The following is an 18,290-nucleotide window of genomic DNA, read 5'->3' as shown; positions in this document are numbered from 1 at the left end:
TGACAAGTATCATTCACTTATCAAAGCTCATGCTTAACAAATAAACCCAACATATAATAGCAGAGCAATTCTTCTAACCAGAGTTGCATCGATTCGTCTTAAAATTCCAATATCATTGCTCTTAATGGTTGCGAGGGTACACACAGAAACACAATGAAATCTGTTTATTATTTTATAGTGCCAAGAATAATGCCACCAATTGACGCAAATCCATCTCAACAATTATACTGGTAAGATCGGTCATACAGTCCATATCTCTATCCCTCTCAGAATAAATTACTGCGAACTACGTCATCTGTTAAAAGATATTTTTTTCTTTTGCTAAGCAAGCAAGAGTGGTTAGTGATCATCAGCGTGAATGTGCCAATTATTAATCATCAATTTGTAGACGACCATATAAATGGCATCAAAAGTCGGAATGATATATACAAACTAAACTTGAGTGAGTTACAGGAGTACGACAGAGGGCATTCGGGTTTTTCATTGCACCACTCCATAATGCAGTTCCTGCAAGTAGAACCAAAGAAATATATATAGAAACCCAATAAGGATCATATAAAAAAGCCAGTGAGATATAACAGTTGTTTGAGAGGGGAGAGGGACGGTACTAACAGAAGTTGCGACCACAAGGGTGGCAGTTGGGTGCTGGTGCGTACTAAGACAGAGGGTACATTTGTTGATCACACTTCTTGCTTGGGTCTGAAATCAAAACAGTACAGAATCAACATTTTGGCATCTGGAATCCATTTTACTAAATATTACAGATCCATGTCTTGGTCCCTTTTGTTCAGATTTTGGACCTAATGGATTGATGGTGTACTCGGTTTCCAAAGATTATGAAATACCACCTTTTATACTGACACATAAGCTTTGTTTCTGACTACATCAGTAATACTTTTGATACCCACACCCAACACAACACCACAAAATAGTTTGACAAGAAACCAAAAGATATCAATAAACCATCAGATGAGATTAAAGAAATAGAGACCTCTGAGACAACCACGGGATCGCTGGCCCAACTGCCCTTGTCAAGATTAGAATCGGAAGTGATCAGATTGCCTTCTTCATTCAGAACAGGCAAGCCTCGTCCTGTGAGCCCATAAATGAAGGAGAGCAAACTGGTTATTGGCATAACATAGAATAAATAAAAGTAAGCATTGAGATAAAATAGGACTGGTGAAGTTTATCTTCTTGCTTTTCTTTGGTTGATTAGTGAGAAATAAAAGATCTTCATAAAATAAGAAAAGTTTCTTTCCTAACAAAAAATAAAATATGTTTAAGTCACCCTCTTTCTAATAGTTCCTACTTGAATTTGTTTGATCAGACAGCATATACTGACCAAATTTAAGAGAAATTTTACAACACAACAATGAGACCAGCGCTATATATGATTTAAGGAGCTGAAAGTTGAGCTATCAAGAAACAAGTTCACCGAATGAAAATAGGCAATATGATGGTGTTGAGGGAACAATAAAACTAGAAACGAGTAAACCCAAGGAAATGTTTACTTCCTTTTCATTTATTATAATTTCCCAAACTATTTATATCTACCATAAATGTGTTAGGATGGTTAAGAAACGAGTTTACGATGGATAACCTGCTGATGTCTGGTTGGTTCCAATTGATGTCTGATGCACTGAACTTGCAATAGATGCTAAATTGCTATGCCTCAGCCCTTCAGCAGTAATGATACACAGTTGGATTAAAAGGAACACTCCCAGTATTTGGTATCTGTTTCAGAAAACAATCATAAGCAATTTTCCTCTTTTAATACAATTCTTAAACTTATCATAAGTAAAGCATATCTTGTTAAGGTGCCACAAGTGGTATGAGCTCCAGACAAAAACCAAGCACTTGTAAAGTATTAAGCTTGCAATAAACACGCGAGAGAAAAGCACTCAAAGAACATCTAAGTATATAATAATAAGCAAGAGAGTATTCAGATATCAAGGGAGTTCTTGAGAAGTTTTTAATGAAAACACAACCTAGAATCCAACCACTAGCAATGCCCCGTTATGATATCTAGATTGGATAGTTAGAAAGAGCACATTTTCAGAACATGCTGTCACCTTTTGTACCTGGTAGGCAGAATATCTGAATACCAACCTTAAAAGCTAAAAATTCCAGCTACGGACTATGTGAGAAGGATGATGTTGTTGGGTGAACCCAGAAACACCAAGCATTTCAAAATAAAAGCATAAAAATAGCCAAGCTTTAATACCAAGGATTGCTCACGCAAGTTCCAAAAACTATATGGAGAAGCCAAAGATATATACATGTAAGACAGATGCTGAGTAAGAAGCATAATTAGGATGACATAACATGCTGATACTGGTAAGCAAACTTACAAACCTACAATCTAAACAAATATTGTACAAAAAAGGAGTACCAAAGTGAGAAATATAGGATAGGAACATCATTCTCTGTCAGTAAAAAATCTGTTGAAAACAGTTAGTTATCAAGAATGCTAAAAAAAATTGACCTTTTTATAAAACCAAATCAATTCATCTCTTCAAATCCAACAAAAACCCAAAAATTTTATGAATTTATCCTTGTTGTTACAGACTCTGCTTTAATTACCCATGTTCCAGATAAGAATGATCCCAATAGAATTTCATATTCCAAGTGATAGATCTTAAAAGTACTCACCCTTACCACTTGGGGACAAAATCCAAACACCATGCAAAGATTTTCTCAAACATTCAATCCACAGTTCTACAATTATTGGGATTACCAAAAAGCCTGGTTAACACCTTCACATTTCAAAATGAGCACTACAACCATTCCTGATTTTTCCTATTCAACGATCAATTGAAAGTACAATTTCCTATTTGGTTTATCGATTGGTGGAACCAATATAGACCAGTTCCAGCCATCCTACCTGTACCAGTTCATGAAGGCTTCCAATTTTTTATACAAAACTTTTCTGCTCCAGACAATCTTTCAAAAATTCCAAATCTATTAATTTTTTTTACTCAATTTTCCCTTGCATGAATCTCCTGTTGGGAGTACTGCATAGGGTCCATATCCCAATTTCAACCAAATCCATTCTTAGCAAGAAATTTAAAGTAAAATGGTGGGCAAACTTACGTTTTGATAAAACCACTAAAGTAGGAGTTACTTCATGGCTTCATAGCCATCCTCAACAATCAAGAATTACAGCACCCAATTCTACAAAATTTCCATTGTCCAAATAACAAATCCAATCCAAACTAGCAGGGGCCACTACCAAAGCTAAAATAAGAAAGCATTTGTTGGAAGCTCTTTCACAAGAACCAGAAAACCTTAAAGATTTTACTCCACTCAATGGAGACGACTGTGAAGGAATCTTTCCTTCTTGTCACCTTCCTCAAAATAATTGATAAGTATGCAATCCAAGTCACCAGATCAGGATCCAATCAACTTCAACATAACTCCAAAAATATCAGAGAAGGCAATCCAATTCCACAATAAAAAGGTTCCAAGTGTTCTAGATAAAATGTTTATTTTACAGCTGTCATGCACTAACAACAGCTTTGTAAGTCTTTTGGGTCTAGTAAAAGATAGAGTCGAATCTTTAGTGGGAAACCACTCAAAGGCAGCCGTCCATGTGCTGTTAAAGATTCTTTAATTAATTCTCCAGTAGTCCTTATCAAAAACAGTTTCAAAGCACCTCCTATCCATTTAGACCAAACACCTATAATCCTTATCAAAAACAGTTTCGAAGACCCTCCTATCCATTTAGACCAAACACTTGTAATCCTTATCAAAAACAATTTTGAAGACCTTCCAATTCATTCAAGCCAAACACCTGTACCAAAACTATTCGGAATCCAGAATTTAATTTCAAATCCAAGACCGTTAAAAAGATAAGAAATCTTCCTTAGGAAAGCATCGATCGAATTCTCCAACTTTCATTCTTCAACTTTCATTTCCAATTTTCCAACTTTCACTTAAGAATTCCCTAATACTCTTCCAGAGCAATCAAACTTCCATCCTACCTATTTTCAATCTAATCCTTTGACCAAATTCTTCTCCACCCTCAACCAATCCTTTCAATTTACTCCATCAACCAATCTTCAAAAGTCTAAAGAACTACTTGGTAATATTTCTTTTTCATTATTCCTAGGTCTAATTTAGATTATAAATTTAAGAGAGAAAACTTGGTCTTGATAATTGATATCTTTCTTCTATATCAAAATTATATCTAGGCATGAAATTAGAACTTTTAATAAAACACAATTATATTTAACAATCTTTGAAAAGGAAATAAACATAAATAAATATTATAATATTGAAAAGAAAATCATATTAGAGAAAAAGCAATATTACCAAGTAGTTCTTTAGACTTTTGAAGATTGGTTGATGGAGTAAATTGAAAGGATTGGTTGAGAGTGGAGAAGAATTTGGTCAAAGGATTAGATTGAAAATAGGTAGAATGGAAGTTTGATTGCTCTGGAAGAAAGTTGGAGAGTGAAAGTTGGAAAGTTGGAAATGAAAGTTGAAGAATGAAGGTTGGAGAATTCGATCGATGCCTTCCTAAGGAAGATTTCTTCTCTTTTTAAAGGTCTCGGATTTGAAATTAAATTTTGGATTCCGAATAGTTTTGGTACAGGTGTTTGGTCTGAATGGATTGGAAGGTCTTCGAAACTGTTTTTGATAAGGATTACAGGTGTTTGGTCTAAATGGATAGGAGGGTCTTCAAAACTATTTTTGATAAGGACTACTGGAGAATTAATTAAAGAACCTTTAACAGCACATGGACGGCTGCCTTTGGGTGGTTTCCCACTAAAGATTCGACTCTATCTTTTACTAGACCCAAAAGACTTACAAAGTTGTTGCTAGTGCATGATGGCGGTAAAATAAACATTTTATCTAGAACACTTGGAACATTTTTACTGTGGAATTACATTGCCTTCTCTGATATTTTTGGAGTTATGTTGAAGTTGACTAGATCCTGATCTGGTGACTTGGATTGCATGCTTATCAATTATTTTGAGGAAGGTGACAAGAAGGAAAAATTCCTTCATAGTCGTCTTCATTGAGTGGGGTAAAATCTTCAAGGACTTCTGGTTCTTCTTCTTCCACTTGTAAAAGAGCTTCCAGCAAATGTTTTCTCATTTCTACTTTGGTAGTGGCCCCCGCTAGTTTGGATTGGATTTGTGATTTGGACAATGGAAATTCTGTAGAACTGGGTGCTGTAATTCTTGATTGCTGGGGATGGCTATGAAGCCATGAAGTAACTCCTGCTTTAGTGATTTTATCAAAACGTAAGTTTGCCCACCATTTTACTTTAAATTTTCTTACTAAGAATGGATTTGGTTGAAATTGGGATATGGACCCTATGCAATACTCCCAACAGGAGATCCATGCAAGGGAAAATTGAGCAAAGAAAATTAATAGATTTGGAATTTTTGAAAGATTGTCTGGAGCAGAAAAGTTTTGTATAAAAAATTGGAACCCTTCATGAACTGGTACAGGTAGGATGGCTGGAACTGGTCTATATTGGTTCCACCAATCGATAAACCAAATAGGAAATTGTACTTTCAATTGGTCATTAAATAGGAAAAACCAGGAATGGTTGTACTGCTCATTTTGAAATGTGAAGGTGTTAAACCAGACTTTTTGGTAATCCCAATAATTGTAGAACTGTGGATTGAATGTTTGAGAAAATCTTTTCATGGTGTTTGGATTTTGTCCCCAAGTGGTAAGGGTGAGTACTTTTAAGATCTGGCACTTGGAATATGAAATTCTATTGGGATCATTCTTATCTGAAACATGGGTAGTTAAAGCAGAGTCTGTATCAACAAGGATAAATTCATAAAAATTTTGGGTTTTTGTTGGAATTGAAGAGATGAATTGATTTGGTTTTATAAAAACTGTCTGAGCAAAAGCTTTTGGACATAATTTTTCAAGTTCAGATTCTACAGCCATTATTGAAGCCAAATTGGGTTTATAAATATGCTGGGGTTTTAAAGAGAAAGTGGGAGTGTGCTCGATTTCTGATGTATTCTGAGAGGAAGAACCAGTTATTGTTTGAGCATAGGATTTTACTGGACTAGTGGTTCCTAACACTTGGAATTTATTGAAAAGATTACTGCACGAACTAAATTGTGAAGGATTTTTTGGAGTGATTTTTTGAATTTGGGGAACTGGAGGTGGTATTGCATAAGAACTTTTAGACTTGGGTTTTGACAAAGAAGAGCTTGAATTACCTGCCATCTTTTTTGCCTTGTAAAAATTCTCTGGTAAGAAAATTTGGGATAGAATTAGCTTCTCCTTTTATATAATCTATTTTGAAATCAAAAATTGATAATATAACTTGCCATCTGGCAAAAATATGTTTGGAGGCAATATTTTTAACATCATTTTCCAAAACAAATGTTGCTGACTTGCAATCTATTTGTAGAAGGAATTCTTGGTTTAGTAAGTCCTCTTGAAATTTTGAAATACATAAAACTATTAATAAAATTTCTTTTTTTACTGCTATGTACCTAGGCCGTTGATTCAATGGCTTTCCAATGAACACATAACGAACACCAGCAGCACGTTTTGATATATGATAATACAGTCCTGCATGATACAGATGGTGTAAAAGATTTTTAAATTTTTTTGATAGATAAAATATTTCATTAAAGAGATGAAAAAGGAGAAATAGAAAGACTATCCTTAGGGCTTGAGAAAACCAAAGGAACCCGCACAAAGAATAAATACAAACTAGGCTTAACCTATGTTACTTGGACTGAAGAAAATCCGTGCCACGTCATAATTCGATAAAAATAAACAACATAAGACCAATAGTAAGAATAGACAATTTGTGACACCACATAAATATCATACGAAGTTGGATCAGTCAACCAACATTTTCCCTCAAGCTCATGACACTAGAACTTCCATTATAAATGTGTGGACTTTCAAAAACTAGGAATCACCTTCAAAGTAAAAGAACATGAGGTTGGTACGGAAAACCAATTGTAAAAGCTCGCGAGCTAACGGAAGCACCTAAACAGTAAGAACGAGAAGAAATTAGTTGAAAGTCGAAAACAGTCTACCATGTAATGATCAGGTAACGTTCAACAAAGAAAAAGAGTTGTAGTTCACTCTACCAAAAGACCTACATTCAATTCATTTGCTTAGAAAAAGGAATTAACAAGCAATAAAGCATGCTTCCAGGAACTGAAAAATGGGATGGAGAAATCAGAAATATATCCAGAAAGGTGTGTGGCATACAGTAGGCCATTTCTGCACAGCATACAACCACAGTCCATAGAGTTTCAGCTTCAACCTTGAAAGGTATGATATAGATACCCCTGTTGCAGAGGAAGATGGGCTTTCAGTAGTAATAGAAGATTGAACTTGATTACTTCCATGAACATTGTTTCCATACAACTCATCAGACTGTGAATCAGCAAGGATGATCCCACGTGCAGCCACTCTAGCACTGCCAAACAGAAACAATTCAAACTTTTTCCGATGAAATAATAACCAGTTCAAATGAAAAACTTGGGGAAAAACATTATAATACAAAAGATAAGTGTTATAAAATTAGTGGTGTTGATAGATACCCAATTATTTGGGTGCAGCCCCATCTTTTTCAACTGAGTTAATAATTGTGGTACCCCAGAATAAAACTTTCCCACTTCACTATATCAGAATACCCCATAGAAAGAGAAATTTCAGACAGGTTCAAATCCCCTATCAATAATCAGTTCAAATTTGTATTTTTTTTTCGAAAAGAGATGTATTGATGAAAATAAATGATGGTCAAGATGACCATTTGAGTACAAGGAAATATTAAGTACACAACGATCTCTTCAAACAATTTATACCAGAAAAAGATCAACCCCAAAACACTAAACACCCGGGATCGATTGCTCCATCCCTTCAAAAATACCCAACAAACCGCCGAAAAAAAAAGGTACCATTGTATACTTTCCATCCCCCAAAAGGCCCAAGATTGCAAACTCTAAAATAAGGAATGAATGGAGCTGGAAAAACACTGAGAATTGTGAAATTGAAGCGAGAAATAAGCCCACACCTCTCATGCAAAGTAACAATGGATAGAACACGACAAGACCAACTCACCACTAGATTTTCACAAGGAACGAAAATTAACTGAAGTGATACCTTGGATTATAACATTCTCCAAAGTAAGAAAACCACTTTTGATGGGATTTTTTTAAATCCAAAAGCATATACTGGAAAAAAAATCCATTGACCAGATATGGAAATAAGGATACACATACCAAAACTGAACATTTAAGCACCTATTTTAAAAAGAGGTGAAAGAACCTTATTCTTTCTGCAAGATAAGGAACTGTTGTCTGGAACAAAATGAAGAGAGCGCACCTTGCTGGTGTTGGAGGAATCTCATAAGGACCTGCAACCTGCAAGATCAATTCTAAGTATCAGAATGCAATGGAATGGTAAACTTTCTTGACAAAGATACCCTTTTAATCTCAAGTAAGAATTCAAATAGCATTTCTTATGCAGTACACAAGGGCATCAGGACAAGTATGTTTATAATATGAATGATGTATAATATTTCAAGAAACTGTCTATTATTGAAGTCCTTAGACTGCTGGAGGGAAACGGTTGGCACAGTAAAAACACTAGATTTTAAAATCAAATAAATAAGGGTATTCCACTAATTTTTTGTAACAAGCATTTCTCAAGAAAATGATGTTCTTGTCCTCTAAACTGTTGAACACAAAAGAGGAGAGACTTATTTACTTGACCAAATTGTATTCCATTTGCAGAACACTTCAACGAAAGTTAGTGCCCTAGTTCTAGATTTTAAAAAACTACAAAAATACATAAATTAATTAATTAAAGGATACGGACCTGTGTAATTTCACAATATTCTTCCCCAAGTGTTTGTTGCCCCGAACATATTGTCAATACATAATAAAGCATCTGACCCAACAGTTTGGTCTGCAAAATGAAGAAAACAAAAATACTATGCCTCTCATAAGCCCGAATACATGCAATGAGAGGTTGATCCCATTGTAAAATACATACTAAAGAATCGGATCTGACAGCAATTAAAAGTTATAGCTCTATCATGGAACATAAAAATGCAGAAGAAATACTAGGTACCAAAGCAGTTCAAAAGACTAACCTCACTTTGGTAAGCTACAGCAACTCATGTACATGTAAGTAAAGGCAAACATTATCAGAACCAAACAATATAAAGTATTCTCATTGTATATATATATATATATATATATATATATTAGAGAGAGAGAGAGAGACTGGGTACCGGTCAGAGACTTCATTATTACATGTTAAAATAAGGTTTTCTTGCCATGTGTTGTGACATGGAAAAACTGAACCATCTATCTGAACAAATTTATCTGAATTGCCAAATGGACAATAACCTCCTAGTCCACATAACATTCACTCTACTACATATAGCACTTTTTCCCTACGAATAATTACGTCTATTGAATTCTGATATTTTACAAGGAAAAAAAAAAAAGGGAAAAATGAAAAATTCGTCTTTCTTCCACGTGGCATATGTCAACTGAGTTGAAAATTGACCCAACCACCTCAGCTGCTATATATGAAAGCCGTGTCACAGGCAAGATAGAATTTAAAAGTACACACCAAAAGTACAAAGGCTCAGAAAAAGCATTTTAAATTTAAGATAGATATCACTTGCAGGCTTGCAGCAATCCAAAATTTTCTCTTAAGCAAGAAATTTAACCTGTTTTCAATGAATTCTCATATCCAAACTTCAATCGTAACCTCAGAGAGAAACAAATAAACCCAATCAATTGAAAATTTCCGATGACACCCATTTGCGCCGAATCAGTTGGCAAATTGATTCCTAAGTGCAAAATTTAATTAAAGTCCTCAAAAGACAAATTAAAATATGGTCATAATTAATTCTAATAAAAATTCAAAATGGGTAAGCAAGAAATAGTATAAAAATCAAATTTTGTGAATATCCACCACTAACTAGCATCACGAAAAGTGGGTTTCTTGAAAAAGCATATAAACCCATTTTATTTCAATGCACTTCAAGAATTTTACTCGTATTCGCTGTGAATTGTGATGACTCTTTTAGATTGCTAAGAACATTATCGAAAGGCAATAAAATATTGAAACCCTAACTCTAATTCCAGCTTCAGGTAAATAAGATTGTTCCATACGAAGCTTTGAGCCAAATTCAACAAACAAACAAAAAAAACAACTAATTAACGATTAAAAAGAAAAAACCAAACCCAATCAAACTAACCAACAAAACCCTATGCCTAAAATTAGAATTTAAATCAAAACTAACCAAATAAATGGCTAAAGGCATCACGACATGCGTCGTAAACGAAAGAGGCGTACTGGTCGTCCTTCTCGGCAGCTCTCATGATCTCCGGTTGCGCAGCGAGAGAGAACCGCCTCCCTACGGCAGGCTGTGAGGTGGAGAAGGAAGATGTAGTGGGCCCCACCACATATCCATCGCCAACATTAACCATCACTAACTAAACCTCTGTGTCTCTCTCTTTCACTATTCAGTTAAATTCCCGCCAAAATATTATGAGAACAGTTCTTAATTCCCTGACTTGACTCTTGAAGACAAGCAAACCCGACTACCGCGAGCAAGTGAGCGAGAGAGAGAGAGAGTTTTATACTTTATTTGAAAAAGTTATATATAAAATTGTTGATGTTGAATTAAGTTGCTAAAATTGAGAGAAAATTGATATCGATGTTAATGAAGTAACTTACGGAATTGAGTATACTATTTGGTAACATGCTGTATAATTATGTTATCAAGATGTTAAACTGTTTAGTAACCTGTTATCTAAAATTTGCTGGATGAAATTAAAAATGATATTTAAAAATATATATATATTTATCTGATATAAGTAATAATATGTTAACATAAGTATAAACATAAGATTTAATATTAAAAAATAAAAAGTAAATTTTCATTTCATTTTTTCTGTACTAACATACTTAATATCTATCAAATAAATAATAAATAATTAAATAAAATTTTACATTATCATGTATATACAGCATTATAAATCTAGTGAGCAATCTCATCTGGTACAATATCCATATCAGCAATCAATTCATCATCAACTTCATTTGGTATCGTATTAGACGTGCATCCTCTACCAATGTCAATATTTTCATCATCATATTCTGTAAACCAACTAAGTTAGTTGACACCGACAATTATGTATCTCTCTCTTTGCGGACTTATTGGATCATATATACGTAAGAGGGTTGAATTTTGTTGGCTCAAGAAAAAACATATAACCCCAAACGTGTAAATGCAAAATTCTATCGTCAAGATTTATACACGTCCCATTAATACTTATCTCAATGATAATTTTTCTCAAGGTCGTAAAATTAATTCTCGGTATTCTTATAATAATTTAAAAAAAAAAATAAATAAAAAAAGAAAGAAAATTGTATTTGAACAGGGAAGCATGGGTCCCTCATATAGAAGGAAATGTATGATGAGACTTTTCTAATGAGGCACCACAAAACAGATGGACATATTATAGACTGCAAAGTTCTGCTTCAGGTTAATTAATCTCCTTTGACGTGTAATCGTCTTCCATGGAATACAAGTATGAAACCCATAAACACAACCATTCCGATCAAATACTTAGCCACTGCTCCATAACTGATGCAAATAGGAATAAAATCAATCAAACTTGAGAATAATAAGATAAGAAACTACAAACCAAGATTGTAAATCATGATGGGTGATGTAGAGCTCAGCTCAATTCAAGAACTTAGAGAGGGGGCTAAGGTTTCTAAAGCTCTCTTCATGTAAGTAACTCTTCAAGTCAAAACTAACTCAGGTCCAAATTGATTATAAAAGCGAATGTCAAGACCGACAATATTCTATTTATACATCTTAATCTATAATAATTAAACATTTTTCAACATATCTTGACTATTGTAATTAAAATATATAACTAGCCCGATTCACCCAGTCAAAACTAGATCAAGTAATTCATAACTGGACAATTTGAGACCCGATCATAAAACTCCAACATAAATTTATACTTCAAAACTGTATAACTAAACTTCTTTAATCAATCTTCCCGTTACAATCACTCTAATATTGACAAAGATTGGAACAAAACATCAACCTCAAAACATTCAATGTTACTAAATTCTTAGACGGGACTGGGATTGTAGTATTGTTCCTGAGTAGTGGCTACTCCATTTTTGTTCCCTGTTTATAGATTTGGTCGTCTTGACCTCCCTCATCTGTTCATTTTTATTGAAATCGTTTTATTTATATAAAAAAAAAAAAGTTTCTAATTATCATGGGAAGTTTCGGTAAAGACAATCTTGATTTTCTCTTGTCCAAAACATTGCCTCAAGACAAGATTTTAAGCCTCAATAACAAAATGGTTTAAAGTTTTATACCATCTCTGAGTAGTATCTTTAGTTAAGATAGTCTCAGATTCTTCTCTCAAAATCTCTCATCTAAAATGGTCTTAGATTTTCTTGAACAAAACATTGCCTTGAGATGAGATTGTAAACCTTGATAATAATAGCTCAGGTCGATTAGTGCAAATGAGAGTAAAATTAGGACAAGTTTATGGTTCAACTTAAAAAATAATAATAATGAGGTCCATGACACTAAAATAACAACTGAAACAGATATGAAGAGTGTGGAGGTTATTTTTCGTTGGGTAACAAGGGACGACAAGTGGTACCTAGGAATTCGGGTTTAGTATGAAGATCCGAGGGTAAGCACAGTGGTAAACCAACCATGAGCTCAGGTTTCGATTGGTAGGGGGAATATCGGGTCAAGATTACGTGGTAGAATGGCTTAGGCAACCCAAATCCCAACAAAATTGATGATTGGGTGTGAATAACGGAGTAGGAATTTTTATTAAAGGAAAATCCCGAAAAGGAATGGGTTGAACAAGACAATGATATCAATTAAAAATGTTCATAATCAAAACAACCTACTAAAATAGAAAAGGACACAATTGAAAAGAGGATAAAAAGGGGATCCTAGGGTTTTACTTGTATAAATACATAGAGAGAGAGGTACTAAAAGATAGGAGATTCTCCCCAAAATATTATGGGAACAATCTTTAGTTCCTTGACTTGACTCTTAAGGACAAGCAAATCTAACTACCGCAAGCAAGTGATGGAGAGAGAAAGAGAGACTTAGATAGTCCCATAAGGATTGAAATGTCAATAATACCCCTAAATTTTAAATCCAATTCTAATTGTTATCCTTCTCTAAAAATCGACTCAACTCTAATGGAGAAAGGGTTTCTCAAACCCTAAAATGCAAAAAAGAGAGATTTGTTTCTGATCGCCGATTTTATCGTCAAACGAGGACCAACAACCATCGATGTATGACACAGACTAACAATCTATAGGTATTTTTCTGATTTTTGTTTGAGAGATACATTTTAGTTGGAAATCATTAGCATCTAAACTGTCAAGTTAATGGATTCGGATTTGAATCTTATCGTGTGGACCCACCTAATCTAATTATTAAAACAACTTGTATTGATAATTATAATGTCATTAGTACGTCATATTGATCTAGTGTACACAGGTTAAGTATGTTATAATCATATTGTGTTCACAGGTTATGCATGTTAACCTTAATATATCATAACCCAACCTTATGTATTACTAACATTTCAATCCTTATTGGACTCTCTAATAGAGTGTTTGGAAAAGCCGTGTGAAGGCCCCAATGTATTGAACGCGTTCCTAATTTTCAAACTTGGTTGTTTGGTTAGAGTTAAAACTCTTTTCGGCAGTTAATTCATTCAGAAATTTTAGCCGATTCTCACGACCATCAATAAGTGAACGAGACTCCACAAAAACCACACGTCAACAAATCTTCTCGGCATCATCTCAGTCTCTCGCTTGTTGGTGGTTTCTACTATCATCATCTTCAATCGAATCTACCATGAAAAAGCTCAAACTCTCTCGAAGAACATAACAAAAGGTGAGCTCAGATTCTCAGAAGTATCTGAAGAGAAAGAGAGAGAGAGAGATCTACCAAACGGTCTGATTTTGCATACTTTTCTTTGGAAAAAAAATGTGGTCACTTATTTGGAAGATCAGAATCAAACAAAAAGAAACAGTTTTTCTTCCTCGAAAGAAAGATAAAGAAAAACAGTAATAAAAGAAGGCGATTTGCGCTTCTCTCCAATAATAATCAGATATAAATTAAAACCGAATCCAAATCCATCAGAATTAACTTCATTATTAGAAGAAACAATCAATATTACTTGTAAGACTTTCGTTTTAGTTCTGTTTACTGAGTTTTTACTTACATGTAGTCAAATATGCTTTGAGGATCAATGGTCTTTGAAGATTGGAACTTGAAAAATACAGATCTTGATCATTATTGATGAATTGGAGGCTAAAGAATGAGAAAGAGAACGAAAAGCAGATAAAAGTGTCGGGTCGCGTCGTCCCTTGAAGAAAAAAGGTTTCGATGGCTCATCTCTAAGTGTGTGTGGTGGGTGGGTGGGTGTGGGGTGGAATGGGGTGGGGGGGAGAACTAAAAATAGGATAAAAAGGAAACCTGGATCAAAAAGTAGAGTTGTTAGGTGGTTGAGTGTTGTCTTTTCTGTAAAGTAGAATCTAAATCTAGTGATGGAGAGAGAGAAAACCTTCTAGTCTTCGGAGAAGAAAGAGATTCGTTTGCCTCTACCAGAGTTTTTTTTTTTTTTTTTTTGAATTTGGGAAAGAGAAACCCAAATCTACTAGGTATTTTTTTACACTAATGCTGAGTTGAGATTAGTACGACTCTTACATTTCTAACGTGGAGGTGCACACATAACCGTAAATGTATTTATTTGTATCTCGATGAAATAGATGGGTTAATATTTTAATTAATTGTAAAAATAAATAAATAAAGTAATTTTTTAATGAAAGGGTAAATCACTAGACACTAGCGGTTTATGTCTTCCAAACCAGGTAAGGGGTTGTGGGTTAAAGTTGCAATGAATCAATTCGGTATCGAATCTACCCCAAGCCACTGTGATCCAAAAATTTGTCTCATGATCCAGATCTGATCAGATCAATGGATCTTGGAACCTAATTTGATCCGATTTTAATTTCATTCAACCTAGTCTAATTTGATCTTTAAAAAAAAAAACAAACAAACAAATTGGATTGGGAAAAAAATATAGGTTTGGGATAAATATGTAGGTTTTTTTCCTTTTTGAGGGGAGAGGGGAGAGGGGAGAGGGAAAGGGGGAAGAATACCTTGGTTTAGGGGTGGAGATAAAAATTGTGAATGACAAAACCTTTTCTTTGCATTGTTTCATCTCTTCGGGAAGAAATAATTAGAGTGTGGAGATAGAGAAAGAATCAAGTTTGATTTGACGAATGAATTTAATAAACTAGTAGGGGCTTTAATGGAGTACATGTATTTCCAAGATCAGAACTTTAGGATTTTGCTTTAACAGATTAAAGAGCCATTATTGTAAAGAGAGCTTCTCCTAATATCTTTGTGGAGAGAAAATAAAGATAAGGAAATAATGAAAGCGCCCTCGATCCGCGGGGTGCACGGATCCACTTTTGATCCTTGAGGTTTGGGAGTCGCCACCTAGTTATTATGGTCTAGGAACCGAACATTGACTCTAAAAGAGAAAAGAAACTAATCTACGAAAAATAAGAAACTAAGTCCGGGGATCACATTACAGAGTTGGAAGGTGTTAAGCACGAACCCCGCCCAGCAAACGCCGGTCTCTATTAATTTCCAAATAGAACTACATTGCTAAAAAGACCTAATCAATAAAATAATAAAAAATACTTACCTTTTTTGAACGCAATGATTTTTTTCCCTCAGATCTGATAGAACAGCTTCTTGTACAGTATTCCTCGCTTCGTTCTGTCACCGGATCTAATTTCTAATCTCTAAGTTGAATTATCTCTTTCTTATATTTGAATTCTTCGAATTTGTTTATGGGTTTTGGGGTATTTTTGAAGGGCTTCTAAGTATTTTTTGAGTTAAAATTGAGGTATGGGTGTTAGGTAAGGAGTTAAGATTTCAAAATTGAGGTATATGGGAGGTTAGGGAGGCTTTTTGACCTACTTCTCTTTGGATTTTTTCTTTGATACGAAAATAGGGTGTGGAGGCTCCTATTTATAAAGTTTTTAGAAGCATTAGGGTTTCTTTTAGAGTTTTAATTAGGGTTTTGACTTTGGTCTTATGAGATGGGCTTAGTCTTTAAGATTTTAATTTAGGGTTATAATTTAAGGTTTTGACTTTAGTCTTATGAGATTGACTTGATTAGTTTAAATTAGGGTTTTGATTTAGGGTTTTGACTTTATTCTTATGAGATTGACTTGATTAGTTTAGATTAGGGTTTTGATTTAGGGTTTTGACTTTAGTCTTATGAGATTGACTTTAATACTTTGACTTTAGTCTTTCTTGGTTGGCTTTTAATATCTTGACTTTAGTCTTATTTGATTGACTTTAATATCTTGATTTTAGTCTTGCTTTATTAATTTTAAATTTTTGGAGAACCCCCCTCTATTATATCTTTAATTCTTTGGACCCCCAAATGGAGAGGTCCTTAAAGAAATATCTTACGAACCATCAACAATTTTGCCTGAAAGTCTAATTGATCGATTTTTTTATTTAAATTTTAAAATTAATTTTATTAATGTTTCACTTTACATTATTTAATGATTTATTTATTAATTTTAAAATTTTTAAGTATTAAAATTTTGAAATTACCATTTTACCCTCGAAAATGATTTTTTACATTTTAAGTCGTTTTTCAATGTTCCAGGATGTTTTGGAATCAATTTTTCATAAGAAATTCAATGGGAGTGTTGGTTTTTGTCATTTATAAAGTTTTTTGTATGAAATGGTCGTGAACTTGATGAGGGGCATTTTCATAATTTTGTCAAATTCTGTGAAAATTGACAAAATGATTTATTTGATTTTAATTTGTTGTTTTATGTGTTTGAATGGGTTTTTCTAAGCGTAATGTAGGCTCTAGGATTGTTTTGATGTTATGGGTATTTTGGTAATTTGGTCATTTTTAATGATTTTTATCGTGAAGCTTCTTTTTGATCTACAATATGATGATTTCTACGTTTCTGGGGTTGTATTTTCCTAGCGTAGTGTGATTTCTAAGGTTTTGTCAATTCGAGATACCTCATCCGGATTTCCAAAACATATCTGGTAACAAAATAAAGCATTGGAATAAACATCCATCATTGGGAACCGTTGCGATCGGGTTGACGAGTTGATTAATCAGGCTAGTGCAAAAATGGGGTGTCTACAAATAAAGGAGAGAGAGTGAGAAGGAGAAAGATAAAGAGATGAGCGTACCTAGAAATAAAGGCTCAATTCTTGATAAGTTGAGGAAAATGGGTTTTGAGAGAGGTTTTCTTTAGGGTGGTGGATTAGGATAATTTTTTTCTTCTTCCTTTTCTTTGTTAATAGAGAGATACAAGAATCCATTAAAACTATTGCAAATACGTGATTTTTGAATCTGGAAATCACCTCTACATGAATTTGGAGTCGCCACCATTCTTTTTTTTTAAAATGTGTGAATGGGCACCCGAAATATGATTTTAGGAAAAACAATTTTTTTAGTGACTCTCATACAGATTAGGACACCGTTCCCTTAAAGATTTAGGTAAGGGTTTAGTTAGAGAAAATGGGTGGTGTTAGGCATCCCTCTCTTTTCACAAAAAAGTGGTAATTTTTAGGAAATAAAAAACCAACCCAAATGAAATAACTAACAAAACCCTAGCTTTAAAATTAGAATTTAAATCGAAACTAACCGAATAAATGGCAATAGGCATCACGACACACATCGTAAACGAAAAATGCGTATTGGTCGTCCTTCTCGGCAATTCTCATGATCTTTGGTTGTGCAACGAGAAGGAACCACCTCCCTATGGCAGGCTGTGAAGTGGAGGAAGAAGATGTGGCGGGCCCCACCACATCTCCATCGCTAACATTAACCATCATTAACTAAACTTATGTGTCTCTCTCTTTTACTATTCAATTAAATTCCCATCAAAATATTATGGGAACAATCCTTAGTTCCTTGACTTGACTCTTTAAGATAAGCAAACCCGACTAACACGAGCAAGCAAGAAAGAGAGAAAGTGTGGCGTCCCACCAAATGCTAATACAAATCCCGAGGTCAAACATCGAAGTTTAGACAGTTTCCTCTTCTTATGTTAACGTTTCACGAAACTCAAAAGCAAAGAAAAATTGATAAGCTAATAACCAATAAATCCTATATATAACAATGTACCAAAATATACAAGATGTGGAAGATGGTAAACTGTGAATATCGTAAACTTTGATTAGAGTT

At 34.1% G+C, this 18,290-nt stretch overlaps 1 protein-coding gene across 4 annotated transcripts; it reads right to left on the bottom strand.

Annotated features, from left to right (window-relative positions):
• Positions 1 to 145: 145 nt before the first annotated feature.
• LOC147382034 (peroxisome biogenesis factor 10-like) lies at positions 146 to 10,599 on the bottom strand. 4 transcript variants are annotated; one of them, XM_086429668.1, is made up of 11 exons: positions 10,271 to 10,599; positions 9,104 to 9,117; positions 8,827 to 8,916; positions 8,275 to 8,369; positions 7,213 to 7,423; positions 6,915 to 6,984; positions 6,477 to 6,555; positions 1,601 to 1,734; positions 992 to 1,092; positions 613 to 699; positions 146 to 507 (listed from the first exon to the last, which is right to left on the bottom strand). In XM_086429668.1, the coding sequence occupies exons 1-11, from the start codon at positions 10,455 to 10,457 to the stop codon at positions 481 to 483; spliced, it is 1,095 nt and encodes a 364-aa protein (XP_086285794.1). In that variant the 5' UTR covers positions 10,458 to 10,599; the 3' UTR covers positions 146 to 480. The 4 variants fall into 4 exon arrangements, with proteins under 4 accessions (XP_086285794.1, XP_086285795.1, XP_086285796.1 ...); XM_086429669.1 differs by having other exon boundaries at positions 8,332 to 8,369; XM_086429670.1 differs by lacking the exon at positions 9,104 to 9,117 and having other exon boundaries at positions 10,271 to 10,426.
• Positions 10,600 to 18,290: the final 7,691 nt, after the last annotated feature.

The sequence above is a fragment of the Akebia trifoliata genome, unplaced genomic scaffold, assembly GCF_017979445.1.
Source record: "Akebia trifoliata isolate Shusen 1 unplaced genomic scaffold, ASM1797944v1 Contig00077, whole genome shotgun sequence".
NCBI classification, from domain to species: domain Eukaryota; kingdom Viridiplantae; phylum Streptophyta; class Magnoliopsida; order Ranunculales; family Lardizabalaceae; genus Akebia; species Akebia trifoliata.
The sequence above is the reverse complement of the archived record's forward strand: the minus strand, read 5'-3'. Positions and strand labels throughout refer to the sequence as shown.

Coding starts and splice junctions, on each gene's coding strand:
- LOC147382034 (XM_086429668.1), bottom strand. CDS start 10,457: ATGGTTAATGTTGGCGATGGATATGTGGTGGGGCCCACTACATCTTCC. Junction 1,093..1,600: donor AACCAACCAGACATCAGCAG/GTTATCCATCGT, acceptor ATGGGCTCACAG/GACGAGGCTTGCCTGTTCTG. Junction 700..991: donor ATCCCGTGGTTGTCTCAGAG/GTCTCTATTTCT, acceptor TTTTGATTTCAG/ACCCAAGCAAGAAGTGTGAT.